General features: G+C 43.8%; 1 protein-coding gene across 2 annotated transcripts in view; it reads right to left on the bottom strand.

Annotated features, from left to right (window-relative positions):
• The window catches only part of LOC137382803 (RNA-binding protein Musashi homolog 1-like), a 169,339-nt gene extending 153,003 nt beyond the window's left edge, over window positions 1-16,336 (bottom strand). The window contains exons 1-5 of one of the 2 annotated variants that reach the window (XM_068055231.1): window positions 16,102-16,336; window positions 15,801-15,841; window positions 15,377-15,458; window positions 15,050-15,134; window positions 2,242-2,283 (exon numbers count right to left, since the gene is read on the bottom strand). In XM_068055231.1, coding sequence (XP_067911332.1) covers window positions 2,242-2,283; window positions 15,050-15,134; window positions 15,377-15,458; window positions 15,801-15,841; window positions 16,102-16,163 — 312 coding nt within the window. In that variant the 5' untranslated portion in view covers window positions 16,164-16,336. The remainder of the gene's footprint in view (window positions 1-2,241; window positions 2,284-15,049; window positions 15,135-15,376; window positions 15,459-15,800; window positions 15,842-16,101) is intronic. The other variant, XM_068055232.1, reaches the window with a different exon arrangement.
• Between the last annotated feature and the right edge of the window lie 6,300 nt (window positions 16,337-22,636).

Here is a 22,636-nt window from a genome sequence, read left to right as displayed (position 1 = left end):
AGAGCAAACAAACTCAAATGTAATTCGGCTGGAAACAAAATGAGAAAATTTAATCACACAGGGCCCTCTCCAAGCCAACCAGGTCTAAATGCAAGCAGTGGCAAACAGTCTTACAATGAAATACCACACAGTGCCAGCCCACAATGCCAGAGGGCCTTTTAAAACCAACGTCAAGTTTCCATGACCTCAGATAACCAGCAAGTTTCACAAATTAAAAATGTACAAAGAACGTCAATGGTGAGAAAAAGCCAATTCAATCGAAGCTCATCCATTCCCCACTCAATAGCGTTTGCTGCCCATCATTCATCTGCATTTTGTCTAGTCCACTGGAAATCAAACTGTAATGCAAAACAAGCTGCCAGCTTGCGATCACCCATTTTACACCATCATGATCTTGCCTCTATAGCTTGACCCAGCAGATTATTTAAAATATTGATCATCCTTTAAAATAAAAACTTTTTTCGGTAATATTGTTGTCCCATTAATGCTTCATGGGTTGCCTCCAGACTCCTGCCACAACTTCCCTGGGCACCAGCAGACCCACCAGGATCAATGGCTGTGCCGAGACTCCAGAGTTTCTTGATCGACATCACACCCCTCCATTATGTGATTACACAAATTTAATGAACATTTACCAAACTCAGGCCAGGGAAGTCAGAAGAGTTACTGGGGAATGGCAGTAACTGCTGGTTTTTTGACAGCTTAAATAGAATTGCAATGTTCTGTTTCATTGAAGTAGGGCAAGAGGATAGAACATGTATAATCTATTTGCACTAATGCTGAGGAACACTTTCACAAGCGCTGGCAGACTTTCTGCATCTTATTCAAGTGGAACTCTTGCTGCAGAGTCCAGACACTCGAGACCAGAAAATCACCAACCCATGACCTTTCCTGTCCATGGGGTTGTCAAACGCATTGGTGGAAACCCCGGCTGCAGTGCTTAGGAGTTATTTTGTCACAGAGGAATCACAGCCGAGGACGATCCTGCACCCACCTAGCATCTGTCCACATGAACCTTCCACCAGGGCTTGCTGAACAGCAACCTGAAGCAGAAACTCACATCGTGTACCTTTTAGGCTATAACTTAAAATATGATGATCTTGATGCTGATTTTTTTTTAAAGTTCAGAAAGCAAAGCATGATTTATGTTGTGCATGATCAAGCATCAAAATCAAGGTGTCTGTCGAGTAAACAGGAAAGCAGACATACTATTTAATATTGTAATGTATACCGTCGAGCCACCAGGTGTCCTGGTCAGAAGTGCATAGTGCCTCACAGTGAAGTTCATTCACCCCCGGAGCAAACTGAACAAGTCAAACAGTAGTCTTCAAACCAAGCAGCCATCAATAGACCAGGAATAGAAACTTCACTCAGGCTTATCGACATCACACTGGCCCAAGTAATCATCGTGTTACTGACCTGGTAATCTGCATCGATTCTTTGCCTTTGGCATGGAGCCCAATCTTAGTGACCACACCTTCTGTTATCTTATTACAGAGGAAGTTATTAACCTGTTTCTGCACTGGGAAAACAACAGCGTGTCAAATCACACTGCGGCCCAGGTTTGGCTAAACATCCAACTAGGAGAAAGAAGTAGTCACACGGGATTCTAGTTTTGTTCTTTTCTCCGACTGACTGGATACAGCTCAGCTTCTGGTGAAAGGTCATTGAACTGAAACGTTAACTTTGTTTCTCTCTCCACAGATGTTGCCTGATCTGCTGAGCAATTCCAGCATTTTCTGTTTTTTTTACTGCAGGTCTCCTTGGGTCACTGCTACTTCAGTGGTGCCCTTGATGAAAGCAGTGGACTGGTCAGAAAAAGAAGACCATGGGTTCCACCTTGGTAGTTGAGGCCATCAAGCATGTAGGCCAATGCCCCAGGGCTGGAGTTTGGTGGTGGCGGGGCAAACACCACAGACAATGGGTGCGATGCAGCCCGTTACTCACTCTGCAGGCTCACCTGCAAAGAATGCCACTTGAAGGTGACGATGGGATTGTATCCCAGGACAGTCAGTACCTTTGGGAAGAGGAGGAAAACAGTGGGGGAGGTGTAAGGGGCAAGATGAGGGGATCAGAGATACACACTGGCAACCATGTTGCACCCGCCTCGTGCCTTGCAGCTGTTGTGTCAACACAACCCTTTGGGAGCTTGGGAAGACCGAGACATGTGGAAACCCGAGCATCACTCAAAATCGCTTTGTTATAGTCTCTAAACCAAGCGGGTGCTCACAAGGCTCTTACCTTTGGCTGTGCTCTACGTGGAAAAGCCACTTTAGGATCAATCTGCATGGGAAGAAAACATAACAGAAAATTAAACTTTCAGTTGTGAGATTAAAGTTGCTGTAAGAATCACTATGCAAAACAAGTGGATGCCCAGAGAAATAGCAGTTCTTCTCTGTCAGCAAAATAGATGGAATCATAACTCTATGAAAAAGCTATTTCAAACTAATTCCTGGCTAATGTAACCTGACGTCAGCTTAATGTGCAGTCCTCTGAAATGTAAATTACAGAGAAGCTGATTTTCTCTTCTTCCCAATCGCCAAAAGGCGATTTCACAGATTCAGGGCACCCTCCAGTTCTTCACATGCAAGCGTCAACAGTGTGAATGGAGACGTTATTATCGGGTCGGAGGAGTTGGGTGGGTGGGAGGGGGGGGGGTGGTGGTGTTGGTGGCTACAATCACTGTCCTCCCCCACATCCACTTTCTGGTCAGAATCACTGGATAGCAATCAGCTGCGGGAATCTTGGCTGATTCTCTCTCCAGACCAGGGGCTCGGAGGCTAAATGTAACAACCCCCAACCCGACCCCAAGCTCTGCAAATCACTTCCCTGACTGAGATCAGCTTACGCAGAGTAGGGTTCCTACCTGGGACTTTCTTGAGCTGTGTAGAGCAGTTACTCTGGAATTGTGACATAGAACCACAGAACCTTACAACCCAGGAGGCCATTTGGCCCATCATGTCTGTGGCAGTTCTTTGGCAGAATAATCCAAAGCTAATCCCAATGACCCACAGGCTTCCCCATAACCCTGTATCTTTCTCTGCTTCTAATATTTACACACTTTTCCCTTAATAAATGAAATAGTCTCTGCCTAAACTACTCCCTGTGGCAAAATTATTCAATACTTTGAAGTTCGTGGCCCTCCTTTGCTCTCTCTTAAATACACACACTCCATCTAGTTCAATAGGTATAGAGACTCCCACTGCAGCTACTGCGAATGAATGCTGATGAATGCACAAGACAGCTGGAATTGGTTGGATGAGACAAAGAATGAAACGTAAGAGCAATGACCAGCACAAACCATTGTCCACCCACCACTTCCCTCAATCCATGCAGAGTCCCAAAACTATCTCAGCCAGAGAAATGGAATAGCCCTTCACGAAATTTGACACATTGATCCATCTGAAAAGCGAGCACTCCAAGCTGGATGTGTCCCAACTGATATCCATTCTTCAACTAGCACTCTGTTGCAAAGTACAGGCATGTGGGAGCGCCTCATTCTCATTCGCACGTCCGCAAACATTACACTCACAGCCACATCACTGCACCCTGTAGCAAAGCTTTCCCATCCAGTTACACAGAGTAGAGATATCATAACCCTATAGCCACTGCTAACTTTGGCCTCTGACAACCCAACATCACCCACACACCCACCCACCGCAATCCCCCCCCCAGCTCCCTTTATCCAAGCATTCAGCTGTCTTAGCCCCGAGCTCTGAAATTCCCTTCCTAAACCTCTCCCCTTTCCTACTTTAAAATCCTCCTTAAAATCTACTCCTAAGATTTTTACACAGCAAGTGCTTAGGAGATGGAATGCACTGCCTTAGAGTGTGGTGGAGACAGATTGAATCATGGCTTTCAAAAGGTTATTGGATAAATTACCTGAAGAGAAAACATTTGCAGAGCTACAAGGAAAAGGAGAGTGGGACTAGCTGAGTTGCTCTTGCACAGAGCCAGCACGGACATGAAGGGCCAAATATCGTCCTTCTACGATTCTAAGATTTAGTCACCTGTCTTATTTTTTCTCTTTGGCTTGGTGTCATTTTTTTGTCTGATTAAGCTCCCATGAAGCACCTTGGGATACTTTACTAGATTAAGGCACTATACAAATGCAAGCTGTAATGTCATTTGCTAGCTTTTTGGTGAGGGTCAATGCCAATGCCCGGTGCATAGGACCATCCCAAGAAGCCATCTCCTGCACCAAATGACTTCTCAATCGCAGACATGTTGCTGTGGGGAAGCAGAGAAGGGTGGAGGACACAAAGTACTGTCAATGGGTCATCATTTTACCTCCCAAGAGTAGCTAACTCAAAGCAAAGTGAATCCCCAATCACAGGGAGTCGGTCCCAAGACAACCAGGCAAAAAGGAAAATAATTAATATCAGAGATTCTGAGCTAGATAAAGGAAATTTGCAGTTTGATTTATTCAGTCAATACAAATAAGTGGCCTTGCTAATACACTGTGCGTTGTATGGATCAGCATGGGACCCTGTGCTGCTATACAGATACTGCACTCCGATTCATCCTGAGCAATAATACAGGAAATCCACTAGCATTTTTAAAAAGCTCAGTGGGAAAGTGGCCTATCTGCTGTAATCCTGACCTATATTAATCAGAGGTGCCCCAAATTCAATCCTTGGCATTTGCCCAGTTAGTTGAGGGGCATCTACAGAATTTTACCTTTCCCCAACAAGAGTCTGCTTCATCAAGACAGAAAGGGTTACAGTGGAAATATTTATATTGCAACAAAAGGGATTATTTCAATTTTCTTTTCCATAAGACATTCCCATTTTCAAAAAAACCTAAATTCACAACCAGCGTACTCCCAGCAGCAGGATGTAATGGTTGCTGGACAGCCTGTTTATTAAACTTGTCCTGGTACCAGACAGAGTGACTCAATGAACATTTAATTCAAAAATATCCTGCCAAACACTTTTGATATCCATCAGTTCATGGAAAACAGCATCTTATGTTCCCACCTCACTAGGACATTCAGTGTGAAGACACCAAGCCTGACCTGCCCCCTGTCAAAAATCACAGACGCCTCCACATGCGGCCTGGTTCCTGCATTCCTAGAGTCTCCCGTCAGGAATTTCTGACTTAGAAGCAAGAAATTCCTGACAAAGGCTTGTGCTTAAAAGGTCAGTGTTTGATGGAAACTTGAGGAACATCCACTTTCAGCTTTATCAATTGCAACTAGAACATAAACCTGCCTCACTTTTATTTTCTATAGCTGGTTTATACAGACCAAAAGGATCCCGGTTTCAACTCCAACTTTGTGTCGAGTTAGCTGGTCTTAATTGTGCCAGCAAATGGGACACTACAGCTGGTCTCAGAAACAAGAGTAAGCCATTCAGCCCCTCGAGCTTGTTGCACTATTCAATCAGATCAGGGGTTTTCAAACAGGGGCCCATGGCTCCCTGGCAAAATAGTTTCAAGGGGTCCACCAAAAATAACCAATAGAAACTCTAGTTTCATCTCAATCCGCCGCATTCCTGACCAATAATCTTTGCCTAACTCGCACTTATAGGTTAGATGTGGCCAATCTGGTTGTTCGGTTTATTCGGCACTTCGCACGTAGCCAACCTGCGCAGTGATTACAGGCAGTGTCGGGTCGGGGGATGCCGTTGTGCTTCCGACATGGCAGGGCATGGAGATCCGGGACAGTGAGAGATACTCCAGCACTGACCCAGCAGGTCATCACCAGCAGCATCAAAAAGTTCGCAGATTTCCTCAATTCATACAGCAATGAACAGCAGTGTATAACCAATAATGAGCAGTAACAAGAGAGTGACCAAAGGAAAGCTTCTTCTCTATACCTCCTCACTCCAGTGGGTGCCAGTAATTCTGGGGTTTAGGGCCTGCTTCAGGTCGCATCCTGTGTTAGTTTGTCTGACTTGACAATGGTGAAATAAGGTTACATCAAATTTCCAGTTATCAATTAAAGGAGGTGGAGTTAATACATGATATTTAATATCGATGATTTTAAATCAGACTTAACTTTATATATTTGGAGTAGTTCTGCTCAAAAATATAACTGCCACAAGCACTGTAGGATTCTGTCACACTCGTGAAAGAACTTGTTGAATGTCCCAACACTGATGCATTATCTCAAGATAGTTTCCTGAATTGCCTGCTACCTTACGTTAATCAGCAGTGCAGTAAAATCCATCAAACTGAGTATCAGTAAAGAGAAACATTCCTAATTCTATAACACCAGTGTGCCCAATGGAGCATATTAAAGGACGGCTTTTTTTTTTCAAAGATATCCTACAGTGTTGGCAGGACATGGAAGCTTGTCATTCACTTCTTACCTCTAATTTCCAAGCTCTCTCAATGCAGCACTCCTTTAGCACTGCACTGGAGATTATACAATCAATCTTCTAGTCACATTATGGAAATAAAATAAAAATTATGCAGGTTTAATTGTACAACTAATTTTTATACAGAGGGTGATGGAAGCAGAGATGAATGATTTCAAAAGGAAATTGGATGAGCATTTGAGGAAAATAAATTTACAGGGCTATGGGGATAGTGCCAGGGAATGGGACTGATTGTATTGCTTGGGAGAGAGCTGGCATGGATTCAATGGGCCGAATGGTGGTCTTCCATGCCATTATGACTCTTTCAAAGAAAAAAGCTAGTGTTGTATTTCAGGGGGTCTGTCGGATTTTTATAACATGGGAGAAGTGCCTCAGAAGCAAACAAGGTAGCGACCCTGAATTAGATCATGGCTGATCGGTACTTCAGCTCCATTTACCCACCCTTTCTCCATATCCATTGATACCTTTACCCAACAACATTCTATCAATCTCAGTCTTGAAACGCCAACTGACTCACAGCCTTTTTTTTTTTAAATTAGGGAGGATTATGGTGGGAGGAGGTGACAGAGTTCCAGATTTGCACTACCCTGTGTGCAAACAAGTGCTTCCTAATTTCATTCCTGAACGGCCTGTCTCTAATGTTATGATAATACCCCTAGAGTTTGGTAGATGAAAAGTCAGCCAGTGTTTCAGCTGCTGTTCAATATCTGATAACCACTGCACATGCGTGGACATAAAGTGAAAACAGGATAGGGATAGGCTAACACTTACTGCCTAGGCTTGCACACGAGGTGAAGCCACTTGGCCAAGTTAATCTGTTTGCAAGGCGAAGTGAGAGAATGCTGGAGGTGGAATAAAAGCAGGAGATTTTTCCAAATATTGAGTTTTCATACTTCATGATGCCCCACAAGTCAATCTTGACCATTCTAAGGCCCACTATGCATGGTCAGAGTTTATGAAATGAAATGGCAGTTGCAGAAAAAAACCCTGCCTGCTTTCAGAAAGTTCTGAAGCTCCACCAGTTCACAAGACATTCAGTAACAGACGCGTAGTTTTTAAACTAATAAAAAGGCCTTTATGCCCAGAATCCCTCATCAGCTAAAAAAAAAACTCAGTTATCTCAAACTTAGGTGGAGGTCTAGCTGATTACTGTTAAGCTCAGCTTGTTAAAAGAAACAAGTTTTGGACTCCTGGTATTTAGAATAGGATTTCCCTTTTTTTTTGGATGAAGAAACTGTTTATCAGCTTTCGTTGTGTTACCATAGGCACAAAGAATTAGACTAAGAGCCATGGTCTCTGGAACTTTAAGAAGCCATTTCACTTTAAAAACTAGGAAGTAGCAGTTGCCAGGACTGGGCACTGTTCAAGCATTGAGCTGGTGCCATGCCCGGTAGTTTGTGGAGCAACAAAAGTCTGGCACTTGGGCTCACAAATTCTCAAAGAATCAATTGTTGGATAACTAGATAGATTTCTCCTGGAATCCTGAACTGTGCTAGTGAAACAACAAACTTAGAATTGTCTTTAAACACAATTGTATGAAACAAAGATCTGGGTGTGTTGAAAAGAATTGTTCAATAGACTGGTATTTATGTAAAAATAGCTTTTGTAGGTCAAACAGAAAGGAGATTAGATGCTATTAAAAGGGCAAAATCTGAGTTAGATGGAATTTACCAATTTTCTATTTTAACCATCAATGGAAATCCATATTGCATCTACATTTCTTACACAAAACATATAAAAATTGGTTTTAAAGTACAATTAGTGGGAGCACCCCCCCCCCCCCCCCACCCCGCTCCGCTCCAAATTCTCCCCCTCCATCCCAAACACCTGGCCCCCCACCCCCAAGTTTCCTTTCCTCGTTATCTGGAAGGCTTTGAGTCTTTTAGTGAAGGACGGTTCCATGGATATTACCTCACCCGTGTGGCCATTATTCATGTACGAGCCTCAGCAATCTGCAGGATGTCACAACCCTGCCTAATCCTGTTCTCACCCAGTGCCCAGTAGGGGATGCTATAGAGCAATCAGAAACCGACTGCTTTCCCCCAAACCCAGGAATGCTGCAGCTGATTGCAGCATCCACACTGCTTTCCCCAAACCAAGCTCTGTGAACTCAGCACAGAACTTGCATCGAACCCAGGACCTTACATGTCTGCAAGGCTCAAGGAAGACTCAACCTGCGTACATAATTTTAATTCCCAAACTGGACTGCCATGCACAGTGGACTACAAACAGGTCTCTGAAGGTTCTAAATACTAATAATCAAGATATTAAGTAGAAGAAAAGGTTTGCAGTGCAGCCTCCATTTCTTACATGAACCAATCAGGATTGGACAGAGTGTAAGTGCAGAGCAGCCAAAGGCTCCTCCCTCCTCACCCAAACCCAGTCACTGGACAGCCTATTCATTAAACTAGCTCTGATACCAGACAGAGTGAATCAATGAACATTCATTTTTTAAAAAATATTAAACATTTTAAATATCCACCAGTTCACAGATAAGAATACAAAAATAAATCTATGTTTAAAACACATTAATTGTATGAAGATTTTCAAAACAATTCCACAGATTATTCCAGTCCATTTCGTGATCAAGCAAATAAAGGCTCACATCGACATATTGATGCACATCATGCCATATTTGTGGCCTCAGGTTTGGGTCAGTCACAATGCAATTTATTGATGCTCTATTAAGTAAGTCACATGAAAATGTATCCAGATGCAACACACAGATGATCCTGACACAGTGAAATATAACACACACTGCGACTTCAACCAAGGTGCTGCATTATTTTTCCCTTGGACAGCATTTTACACATATATCCGGAGGTGTGGAAGGCTGTCCCTCCAGTCTGTGCTGAGTTAGTGGTGTGTTACAAATGATAGGGAGTGGAAAGTCGATCGGGGTTCCCCTGCTGGAAGTGCATGGCTAAGTGAACACCGAATTGGGTGGGGGCACAGTGGTTTATAGTCAGGTGGAAGTGGCCTTGGGCATCCTCAACATTGACTCCATGCACTAGAAGTCTCAAGGACATGGAAACCTCCTGCAGATTCCCACCTACCTAAGCTGATAAATCCACATTCTTCCCAGTCAAACACCGCTTGGAGGAAACACAGAGTAGCAAAGGCACAGCATGTATTGGGTGAGAGACTTCAATATCCATCACTAACAATTCCTCAGGGGGTACCACCACTGACTGAGCTGGCTGAGCCCTGAAGGACACAGCTGGCAGAGGTTAGGGAACCTACACAAGGGGAAAAACTATTTGATCTTATCCTCACTAATCTACCTGCCCCACATCCATCTGTCCAGGACAGCACTTCTAAAAGTGAGCACCACCCAGTCCTTGGGGAGACCGTCCTGTCTTCACGCTGAGGATACCCTCCATTGTGCTGTGTGGCACTACCGCCTTGCTAAATGGGATAGATTAAGACATCCAGCAATTTAAAACTGAGCACCTGTGAGGGGTTGTGGACCATCAGCAACATCAGAATTGCATGCCTCCACAATCTGCAACCTCTTCGCTCAGCATATCCCTCACTCTACCATCAAGCCAGGATTTGCAACAAAGAGTGGAGCCCATGCCAGGAGCAGCAGCAAATGTACCTGAAAATGAGGTGCCAACCTGGTGATGTTACAGCACAAGACCATATATGCATGCTAAACAGGAACAGTGGAATCAGTATGGTATAGAAGCAATCCTACAACCAACAAAGCTCTACAACCCTCTACATCCAGTCACAAATGGTGGTGATCAATTCATCTACTAATGGTGCCTCCTCATCGCCATCCTGAATGATGCCAGAGCCCAGCACATGAGTGCAGAAAACACGACTAAAGCATTTGCAACCATCTTTATCCAGAAGTACCGAGGGATAATCCTTCTCGGCCTCCTCCTGACATTTCCCGTCACACAGCTGTTAGCCTTCAGCCAATTCCATCCATTCCATCAATAAATGGCTGAGCGCACTGGACACAGCAAAGGCTATAGATCCCAAATATAATGCCGAAGATTTAGCCATGGCTCTAGCCAAGCTGTTCCAGTACAGTGACGTCCATGGCATCTACCCAATCTGGAAAATGTCCTGTCCACTAAAGGCTGGACAAATCCAGCCCAGCCAATTGCCACCTTCTTCTCAATCCGCAAAGTCATCAACAGTGCTATCAAGCAATACTTACTTACCAAGAACCTGCTCATGAATGCTCAGTTAGGGTTCTGCCAGGACCACTCAGCTCCAGACCTCATTCCAGCCTTGGTCCAAATATGGACAGGAGTTGAACTCCAGAGGTGAAGTGAGAGTGACTGCCCTTGACATCAAATTAACATCTGACCAAGTGTTACACCAAGAAGCCCTAGGAGAAATGATCAATGGGAATCATGGTGAAAAATTTCCAGTGGCTGGAGTGATACCTGGCACAAATGGACGATGGTGTGTGGTTGCTGGAGGCCAACAATCTCAGTTCCAAGACTTTGTTGGAGGAGTTTCTCAGATTTGTCTTAGTTCCAAGTATCAGCAGCTGTTTCATCCTAAATCTTCCTCCATAATGGACAGAAGTGGGCTCTTTGCTCACGATTGCAGTGTTCAGTGCCATTTGCAACTCCTCAAATAATGAAGCAGTCCATGTACCTGGACACAATCCAGGCTTGGGCTATATAAACAGCAAGTAGCATTCACATCACAAAGGTGCCAGACAATAACCATCTCCAAGAGAATCTAACCATTCAATAGTACTACCATCGTCCAATCCCCCACCAAAACTATTTAGGTGTCTAGAGAGTCAGCCATGGCTCACGTCTTAGCACTCTCGCCCGTGAGAGTCAAGGTTCCGGGTTCGAACCCCACTCCAGGGCTTGAGGCAGTGCTTCACTATCGGAGGTGCCGTCTTGCAGATGTGACATTAAACCGAGACCCCATCTGCCTACTCGAGTGGACGCAAAAATCCTATGACCCTACTTCGAAGAGGAGCAGGGGAGTTATCCCTGGTGGCCTGGCCAATATTTATCCCTCAAATCAACATCACAAAAGAACACATTATTTTCTCATTAACACATTGCTGTGGGCAAATTGGCTCCTGCATTTCCTTTCTCCAGTGATTACACTTCGAAAGTACTTCATTGGCTGTGCTTGGAGACATCCAATGGTCGTGAAAAGCGCTATATAAATGCAAGTCTGTCTTCCTTTATTAACTAGAATCTCAACTGGACCAGCCACATAAATAATATGGCTACTAGCAGGCCTGAGGCTGAGTATTCTGCAGTGTGACTCACTGTCTCTCAACCACCAAGGTACAAGTCAGGAATGTAATGGAAATGTCTCACTTGCCTGGATGTGTGCAGCTGCAACATTACCATCCAGGACAAAGCAGCCCATTTCATTGGCAGCCCAGCCTCTAGCTTAAACATCTACTTCCTCAAGCACCAGCACACTATGTTTGCAGCGTGCACAATCAACTCACCAAGGCTTCTTTGATAGCACCTCTCATACCCACAACCTCTACCACCTAGGAGGAGAATGGCAGTAGGCACACAGGACCACCATCACTTCCAAGTTCCCCACCAAGTCACACACCATCCCAACTTTACCTATATCACCACTCCTTCATTGTTGCTGGATCAAACCTCCCTATCCAACAGCACCGTAGGTATACCTACACCACACGGACCGCAGCAGTTCACGGCAGCAGCTCACCACCATTTTCTCAGGGCAATAAATGCTTGCCTTACTAGCAACACTCCAAGAATGAATAAAAATTCCCCCATCGTCAACTGGCCCACTTGCAAGCACCTTCAGATCATACACATAAATATTCCCCATTTGAAGAAAGTGCCAGAAGGCACCTCGTGCTGGAGGAACAATGTGGAATATAATGTGGAATATAATGTGGAAAAAGGTGAGGTTATCCATTTTGGTAAGAGGAATAGATGTGCAGAGTATTTCTTTAGTAAGAGATTAGAAAGTGTAGATGTACAAAGTTACCTGGGTGTCCTTGTTCATCAGTCACTGAAAGCTAACATGCAAGTGCAGCAGGCAATTAGGAAGGCAAATGGTAGGGTGGCCTTTATTGCAAGAGGATTTGAGTACAGGAGTAAAGAAGTCTTGCTGCAACTGCATAGAGTCTTGGTGAGACCACACCTGGGAGTACTGTGTACAGTCTTGGTCTCCTTACATAAGGAAGGATATACCTGCCATAGAGGGAGTGCAATGAAGGTTCACCAGACTAATTTCTAGATGATGGGACTGTCCAATGATGTGCGAGTGAGGAGACTGAAGCTATATTCTCTAGAGTTTAGAATAATGGGCAGTGATCTCATTGAAGCATATAAAATTCTTACAGGGCTTGACAAGGTTGACACAGGAAGGATGTTTCCCCTGACTGGGGGAGAAAGGGGGGGGGGGTCTAGAACTAGGGAGCAGTCTCAGAATAAGAGGTGGGCCACTGAGATGAGGAGGAATTTCTTCATTCAGAGGGTGGTGAATCTGTGGAATTCTCTACCCCAGAGGGCTGTGGAGGCTCAGTCGGTGAGTATGTTCAAGACAGAGATCAACAGATTTCTAGATAAAGATATCGAGAGATATCGGGATAATGCAAGAAAATTGCATTGAGGAAGATCAGCCATGATCTAATTGAATGGCAGAGCATGCTCAAGGGGCCGAATGGCCTACTCCAGCTCCTATTTCCTATGTTCATATCCCAGCAAGGAGTTAATTAAGGAGAAAACTGAAAACAAACTTTACAGATTTCTTTCCTTTCTTCATTCTCCAGGCTCTCACACTAGCTCCAAGCTTAAGGTTGGGCACAATACCTTGTCACAGGTCTCTTATCAGTACTACCAAGGTTCACTAACCACCCTCTGGCACAACCCATTAACACACCACAAGCCCATACCAATTGAACTTTTCCTGACTAAATACAAGTCTTCATCTTCAGGCAAACTAGTGACTGCCATTCATGTTGATTGCTCTGCATCAAATGGGACCGCTCAGTAAAATGTGGCTTATTAATGTATCAATCAAAAATGTCAGTGCTGAGTTAGCCTGGTTGACCAAGCCCAGTAAAATGATCGTACACAATTAACCTCCAAGTCCCCAGGCTGGAAAGAGAGGATAGCAGTAAGTCCCGAGCTCCTAATGACTCTCCAGGAAGCCCAGGTGGAAAGTGCACGAGGGCAGGATTATATTATTGTGATGTTTCACCTGGTAATAAAGCATGTCGCCATTCAATGATCCAGCTCACACTTGCCATTTGGGCAGAGAACCTGAAGATGGCTGGCACCTGCGAAATCAAAGCTCAGCTCAAGTCATTGCCTTCGCAGGCCAGGTGAGAGCGAGTGGCAGTTTCTTTCTCGAAACAGTGAGTTATGGATGATCTGAAATGCACTGCCTGAAAGGGCAAGGGAAGCAGATTCAACAGTAACTCCCAAAAGGAGAATTGGATATATACTTGAAAAGGAAAATATTGCTGGGCATAAAGGGAAAGAACAGGGAGTGGAACTTAGTGATTAGCTCTTTCAAAGAGTGGCACAGGCTCGATGGCCCGAATGGCCTCCTTCTGTGATGCATGATGCCACAATCTATTTATTACACATGCCAGTTTGACACTACTAGACTACAGCACATTTATACAGGCAGCTCCGCACCACTGTGCACAAAGGTCCCTCCTGGAAGGTCAATGAATTTTTCTGGTCTTTATTAACAGAATAAAGTAGTATGAGTATTCCACTATACCTATAACACTCAGAAAAATCACAGATGATAAAGGGATACAATATACAATATCCCCATCTCACAAACACCACCCCAATCACCTCTACTGGTCATCTTCAATAAACTAAAAAAGCAGCGAACCATTGAGCTGGTGCTTGAGCCGATTTAGAAGCAAGACCGTCACTAAGTAGATTAGTGAATAAGAGTGCAAAACATGGTGTGAAAGAAAGGGGGTGGGGGATGTGACCTGGGGAAAAGACAGAAACTAAACCACAAAAAACACTCCAAATCCGCTCTATTGGGCATTCCGCACTGATCTGCTGCCAGGAGACAATCTCCAGTCCCAGTTTAATCATTCCTGTTACACACAGACCTTGCCCTGCATCCTGATAAACTGTACAACACAATAAAAATGAAATAAATCCCTGTGCTGGAGCAATGATAACACTACAGATTCCTAATAAACTGGTCTTTTGAAAAGAAAACAGGTTTCCATTCTCCTCCCAGTCCAAGAAAGTCGGTCATCTTGTTAATGTCACTAAGTACTGGCCTGATGAATGAATGCTGACCTATTTAAGATTTCCCCCCCCCCCCCCTCCTCCTCCCCAGCAGCCCTGTTGCCATGCCAATGATCGCCGTGGGAACACTCAGGCACTCTTTCTTTCTCTCTAATACCACCCCCTCCCCTCCCCAATCCCAAGTTTCACTCTCTCCCTTTCTGGGTTTTTACACTGTACTATTTAACCAGCTGGATCTCTCAGTGTGGGAAACTTCGGACAAACATGCGTGGATTGTAAAGCAAACACATGACGTGGGGCTCGGTGTCTCTGTCTTTGCAACACCAAAAAGAAGTGGGGGGGGGGGGGGGGGGGGGAAGAGCTGGAATCTGAGAGACCAGCCCTGTGTCTGTGGCCACCTCTGCTGTGAGCAAGCAATCTGGGCTATTTTACATCACTCATACTTACACAACTACTAAATCCCTTGAATTTCATTTTTTTTTTAAAGAAAAGAGACAAATCACCTACCGTTTTAGAATCTAGTTCATGCCTCGGTTGCGCTAGAACTTTATCTACGCCCGTTTGGTCAACAAAAGTGACAAACCCGAATCCTCTGAAAAATCAAAAGAAAAAGGGAACGATTCACAATTTTCAGGTTTCTGTAACACACGCGTGTGCTAAGTAAGGATCAGGAAAAGAAACATCGTCTAACAATCCAATGAAGAATGTACCAGGGGAAGTCAGATGGAGATTTTTTTTAATAAATCATGTAAATAATACATCCCTTCCCTTTGAAGCGAAGTTTGCGAAGAAACAGTGTTTCCAAGTGGCAAGTAAGGCGAGTCATTCGCTTACCTTGATCGTTTTGTAACAGGATCCCGCATCACCATGCACTCCTTCACGTCTCCAAATTTACAGAAATATTCCTTAAGACCTTCTGTTAAAGCAGAGAGGAGAAAAACATAAAGGGAAATCAGTCGCTGCGAGAACACTTTAAAAAAAAAAGGAACTATTACAATTTATAATTAAAAATAAAAATCTATGTATAAACAATGAACTGGAACCCCAGATAAAGCACTGCTACAACAGACTGACATACATAACACACGTCTGTCAAAGGGAGAGTGTGATTTCTGCTTATACTAAAAGCTACATGGTTTCAAAATGCAATCACAACGATGTGTATACACACCAACAAAAAAAACACACAGAAGTATTTGGATTGAATTTTAGCAGAAGTCAAAAAAAAAGTTGGGAGGTGTATCAGGACCTTCCTTACCTTGAGTGGTCTGCCAGCTCAGTCCCCCGACGAACATTTTGCTAAAAAAAATATGAAGAGAGAGAGGGAAAAAAGAGACAAAGACACAACTCAGACATGGGATTCGGCCATGTTGGCACCTCACACACACATATAAAGAAAAAAAAGTAAGTTGGGCCGTTAACCCAAAGCACCTTTTAGAAAGTCAACACTATAGTTTAAAATCTGAAGATGTTATCAAATAAATTAGTTTGAATATTAAGAAATAAATGTGATTTTTTTTAAAAAACTGAATAAATGAATTGGATTTGAGCTCCTGTACCAGGGATCGTGCTGAGAGTCTGCACTGAGCACCGAGTTGGCTTGGTTTGCGTCCGCCTCCATTACCTTCCAGTCCCAGCCAGGCAAGAAGGGCCCGCTTTGCAGAGGTGGGGATGCACAGGGGGGAGCAAGGGATCGTCACTGGTGGGAGGGAGGGAAGGGGCAGCCCGGCCGAGCGGCTCCTCATGACCCGGCCTGAACCCCCTCCCCCCTCCCGCTAGGCCCCGCCCCTTCTGGCTAGGCCCCGCCTCCTGCCCACCGAAAGGGGGCGGGGCCACCTGCTCCGTCCCGCGCGTCGCCCCGCCCCCTTTTCCCCCCTCTCTCTCCCTGGAGCGGAGCGGCGGCCACTGACTGGTGGGTTCGGACCCCGTCTCCCGGGGCAACCGCCCAACCTGGTGATGTAACAATGAGAAGAGCGCGCGGTGAAAGTTACAAAAACAATCTTTTGCTACTTTTTTTTTTAAATGTATAAGAATTCCACGTGTGGTGCCAGGGCTGGATATAGGTTTCTCTTCAAAAAAATAATAATTTTAGCAGGAAATGGGCAAAACCCAGGTACAATGGCATCTGTATCCATCAGATAACAACAGTCACATTTACAGATCTCCCATTTGAAAGATTGCGCTTCTCTATGTGTGTAAGGGGTTGTGGAAGTTTTTTTATTAATAAATCAGACCTATCTTAAAGGCATTTCTTTTATTGGTGTCAGTAAGGCTCATCGAAATGTTGTGATGTGGGTGGTCCATTGCTACTTGCAGATGTAGAGAGGAAGGGGTGGTATCGCCTGTTTTGGTCAGTGGAATGAAAGCCCCATTCCTCCTCCTCCCCTCCCCTCCCCCGGCTAGAATTAGACTTTAGGCTTTTAGCGGTTTTCTCGATCGATTTGTTTGCAACTCCTAGGAGCTGAATATTTGAGTTAAGTACAGACACACAGAAGTGGCAGATTTTTAGAGATAGCAATGTTTTAATGCAGCATAAGTAGTGGTCACTCTCCTTTATTAATATTACCCCAACTCCAATCCCTCCCATAACAAACTCCGGGCGACAACGTCCCTTAACTGCTCTTATGTTCGCATATATGTCACGGTTAGGATTTTTTTAATCATGGGAATCGCCTTTATCTTAAAATAATTGCAGAATCTTTGTTTTAATGTAAAGGGAAATTGGCAGCCTGTTTGCCTGCGCGTTCGTCAACGTGTATGAACTTACCGTGTATAATGGTTGTAATTAAATTTATATGGAACCTTTACACGTGGCATCTCAGTCATGACACATTAATGGAGAATCTCACTCCACTGAAATCGTGTGCGATTCAAACAGGTAAAAGGGATGCTGTGTGCATTTAATTTCAAATTGCAACCAGACATTCTTAATGTGCGAGAAGACAACCGCAGGTTCGCGAGCACGGATAAAACAACTTCCTACACTCAAAATACAGAGTTCAACAGACTTTACTATCTGCAAGACAGATTATGTTAAGCTAGGACGTTGTATTATGAAAATGTCTTAATTTTATGATCCCTTTGCCCGGTTACATTTTCTCCGCAGTTACATAAGAAACCTGTGTTTTGAGAGACAAACGTTTAACTGTTTATTTGTTGTAACATAGCGAGATAGAATTTGACTTTCAGTAGGTGAGTTATTTGTGCCATCTAATAAGGTAAGCACTAAGCCCTTTCAAAAAGTTGAAGTAATATTAAATCAAGTATCGTTTCAAAATATACACTCGACCTTTTTCCAGAACAGTTTCAACAAAAAAAAACTTTAAAACGATCTGGATGTTTTTGTTTTTAAAAGGGTATTTCGGTTTCTCAGTAATCCATGGCACGTGATGGCTGATGAAGAAAAATAAATCTCTGCCTGTATCTCATTTGAAAAGGTCACTCGTAGGAAGATAATCAGCTAAGAACTGGAGACTAAATAGGATTCACACCAGCGTCTGTTTCACCGGATATAAAAGGATAGTCATGTAAATGATCCGAAAGCGGTAGTTCCGGGTGTCCTTCACCTTTTATAATAGGTGACCATTTGGAACATTCCACCCATTAAGTCTTTGACAAAATGCGCACTATTGTTTAAACAAGGAGCGAATTATTTATAATAAATTCACAGCCCTGGGGTAGTGTTTTTTTGGCGGGGGGGGGGGGGGTGAGGACAGGGTTTAGGCAGGACACCCTAAGCTTGCAACTTGACAACGAACCTTACACTAAAGAGGAGCAGAAATGTTTCCATATGCTTATCAATTGGGTTCAAAAGGATCGAGAGAGAGAAAACCAACAGGGCGAATAAAAGGACGGACCAATTTAAAGTTTACACATGTGCAGCAAGACGGCAGAGGACAAATGATCAAAATATAACCTCGGGCTGTGCATCACAGATGTGGAGAGAGAGAGAGAAAGCGGCAGTTCAGGGAATGCCTATTAGGCCCTATGTCCAAATAATGTTTCGTCCTCTGCGAGCTTAAAAGATTCTGTAAACTTTGCACACTCCGGCAGTTTATTTATTTTAAAAAATCAGTGAAATGTCCTTCTGGATTCAATTGTACCTTTCAGCCTGGTTTCTGTTTTTTTGGCACGCTGCAGGCAGATTACAAGTAGGTTAGCTGGGAAGCAGAGTGGCTGAAAGTGTTTTGTATTTTAACAGGGTGACGGTCAGTTCCTCATTTCGCCCAGTTGTTGATGGGTCTCAACAAAATGACTTCACCAAATTGTGGCTCACACTGAGGATTAAGGATCACGTGGCCGATTTAAAACATGAACTCACTGTTGTATGATCCACTTGCATAACTCTCGAGCGACGCTAAAAAAAAGAGGCCAATTAAGAGTTAATTGCAAAGTAAATCGTATTTAATAATTTCTTTTAAATACAAAAGTTACCAGTTCGTCATAGATACATTTTTACAGTTTTCCAACACATTCCTAATTGCCTTTATTTTTCTGTTGCAATAATTAGTTTGTTCTCATGCTGATATACAGAATTATGTAAATTCGTTTTTTAACTTCTGTTGAGTGAGCGAGAACGTGGAAGTTTACCCTGGCAGATGGAATTCACTTTGGTTCCATTGATACACATTGAATTTGATTCCCCTCCACTGTTTATATTCACCTTTGCCCCAAACACTGGACAGTGTCAGATTACAAGCAGATGCATGCATTGCGTGTGTGTGGAGGGTGAAAGGGGGGAAGAATTCAGATCCAGGTGTTTACTTCAGTTAGATGTCATTTAGTTCCAGCCTGGGTTTTAATACTCTATGGCATTCTTGAAAAATATTTTGTAGTTTTCCCTCCTTTACAGAAGGAGCCGTCTTATACTGTGTTATTAGCCTGGCTGTACCTCATCCAAGTGGCCATGAAAAGAAAGAAATTGCATTTATATTGTGCCTTTTACAACCACTGGAGGCCTCAAAGTGCCTTCCAGCCAATAAATACTTTTTTGAACATACAGAAAACATGCAATATTGAGGCCAGTCTATCAGACTGCCCCAAATTCTTGATGGCCTACTCATTGCCTACTCAGCCACAGCTATACAGTCTCCTGATAGAGGCAAAATAAAAACAAAGAACAAGCCAGGACCGATAAGGAAAAAAGTACTCTGAAAAATTCCTCTCCAATTGAAAATGACCAGATCGTCTGTTTTAGGTGTTGGTTGAGGGATTAATGTTGGCTCTTCTTTGAATATGGGATCTTTTACAACCACCTGAGAGGGCAGTGAAGCCTTAATGTAGGATCTCTTCTGAAGGCACTTCCAACAGTGCAGCATTCACTCAGGGCTGCGCTGAAGGGCCAGTCTGAATTACATGCTCAAATCATGGAGTGGGGCTTGAACCCACAATCTTTCAGATTCTGAGATGAGAGTGCTGCCTCGAAACCGAGGCTCACAGTGGTATCACTCTCATAACAGGGCATGCAGAAGCCATCAGAGAACAGGGATGATCAGCACCAATCATTATTCCATCATCTTGCAACAATGCACACTTTTCAGCAGAGACCACAGGAAATGATACCTGGCTGATTTTCCCCTCCCTAGAGCTGGGACATTGATGCTATTCTTACTGCCATCCCATCTAAGATCAGCTAACTCAGCACTGCCTGGGAATTGTACCTGGGATCTCACTGGAACCAGGCAGCTCCTTTATCCAGAGAGTTGCAAGATGAAGTGAGTTCTGATGAAAGGTCACAGACCTGAAACATTAGCTCTGCTTCTCTCTCCACAGATGCTGCCTAACCTGCTGAGTATTTCCAGCACCTTCTGTTTTTATATCCCTCCAAGTGGTTGGTTGATCATAGATGCAACCAGCAAAGTCTGACTGTTTCAATTATTGGATCACCAAGTTGCGTAAAGAGAGTCAGAGCTGAATTAAAAATTCTTAGGGCCCTGGCCACCAATTAACATTCTGGCCACCTGCACAATACTGCACTCCAACTTCCATCCTGATTGATAAAAACATGTAGCAAAATACATGAAGATATAGGTCCATAGAATGTTTGCACACTGCATTAATAACAAAACAAATTATATGACATAGCCCATATTTGCATGGAGCCCCAGGAAATGGGTCCTGTATGCTATAATCTGCCCATGCAGAGCGTTGACTTAGATCTGACAGCCATCATCAACTGCGTCACTTTGGAGCTGCCTTGACCCCGCTTATTTCTACCCCACCACCACTCAAGTGGGATAGTCACACAGAATGAATGGCGACTTGGTTTGGAACCTGAGAAGCTCTACCCAACATGAGTTAGCAAACCCACAGAACTGTGTCAGAGAACTCATGGTACTGAACCCAAGGTGAGTAAGAGAATTCATGGAACTGTAACCAACACGAGTTCAAAAATCCATGAAACTGTACCTAACATGAGCTACAGAACCCATGGAACTGTACACATGAGTTAGAGAACCCATGGAACTGTACACAACATGAGTTAGAGAACCCATGGAACTGTACCCAACACAAGTCACAAACTCATGGAAATGTACCCAACACGAGTTAGAAAACCCATGGAACTGTACCCAAAGTAAATTAGAGAACCCATGGAGCAGTAACCAAGTTGAGTTAAAGAAACAACGGAACTGTACCCAAAGTAAGTTAGAGAACTCATGGAGCTGTGCCCACAACACGAGTTAGAGAACCCATGGAACTGTACCCAAAGTAAATTAGAGAACTCATGGAACTGTAACCAACATGAGTTAAAGAACCAATGGAACTGTACCCAAAGTAAGTTAGAGTACTCATGGAGCTGCGCCCAACACGAGTTAGAGAACCCATGGCACTGTACCCCACATAAGTTAGAGAACCCATGGAACTGTACACAACATAAGTTGGAAAATGCATGGAACTATGCCCATCACGAGTTTGAGAACCCCTGGAACTGGAACCAACATAAGTTACAAACTCAAGGAACTGTACCAACATGAGTTACGGAACCCATGGAACTGTACCCAACATGAGTTAAAGAACCCATGGAACTGTACCCAAAGTAAATTAGAGAACCCATGGAGCAGTAACCAAGTTGAGTTAAAGAAACAACGGAACTGTACCCAAAGTAAGTTAGAGAACTCATGGAGCTGTGCCCAACATGAGTTAGAGAACTCATGGAGCTGTGCCCAACATGAGGTAAAGAACCCATGGAACTGTACCCAACATGAGTTAGAGAACACATGGAACTGTACCCAACATGAGTTAGAGAACCCATGGAACTGTACCCAACATGAGTTAGAGAACACATGGAACTGTACCCAACATGAGTTAGAGAACCCATGGAACTGTACCCAACATGAGTTAGAGAACACATGGAACTGTACCCAACATGAGTTAGAGAACCCATGGAACTGTACCCAACATGAGTTAGAGAACACATGGAACTGTACCCAACATGAGTTAGAGAACCCATGGAACTGTACCCAACATGAGTTAGAGAACACATGGAACTGTACCCAACATGAGTTAGAGAACACATGGAACTGTACCCAACATAAGTTGGAGAATGCATGGAACTGTGCCCATCACGAGTTTGAGAACCCCTGGAACTGTACCAACATGAGTTACGGAACCCATGGAACAGTACCCAGCATGAGTTCGAGAACCCCTGAAATAGTACCAACACAAGTTTGAGAACCCATGGAACTGTGCCCCACATAAGTTAGCGAACCCATGGAACTGTACCCAGCATGAGTTAGTAAACCCATGGAACAGTACCCAACATGAGTTAGTATCTGCTGAGGGTAAAAATCCAAGAAGAACTATAACAAAAATTTCCTTTTTGAATTTTGAAAAGGAGCCTGACTGATGAAACTCTATATTGTTCCGAAGTTGTTGTACTATGTTTATCTCGCGAACAACAAGATAGACACTGGTGCATATAATGGAAAAGTGATGCCAAGAGACAGCCATGCCTGAGGTTGTTGTCAACTAGGGGAAGGTCTCAGCACAGAGCTGAGTCTCAGCGTGCCAACACCACTGCTTTGTTTATGTCTCAGCAGTAAGGCAAGTATAAATGCTTGTATTTCACGCTTTGTCGGGTTGCTTATGGTTAAT

The sequence above is a fragment of the Heterodontus francisci genome, chromosome 23 (genome assembly GCF_036365525.1).
Source record: "Heterodontus francisci isolate sHetFra1 chromosome 23, sHetFra1.hap1, whole genome shotgun sequence".
Classification (NCBI taxonomy): domain Eukaryota; kingdom Metazoa; phylum Chordata; class Chondrichthyes; order Heterodontiformes; family Heterodontidae; genus Heterodontus; species Heterodontus francisci.
The sequence above is the reverse complement of the archived record's forward strand: the minus strand, read 5'-3'. Positions and strand labels throughout refer to the sequence as shown.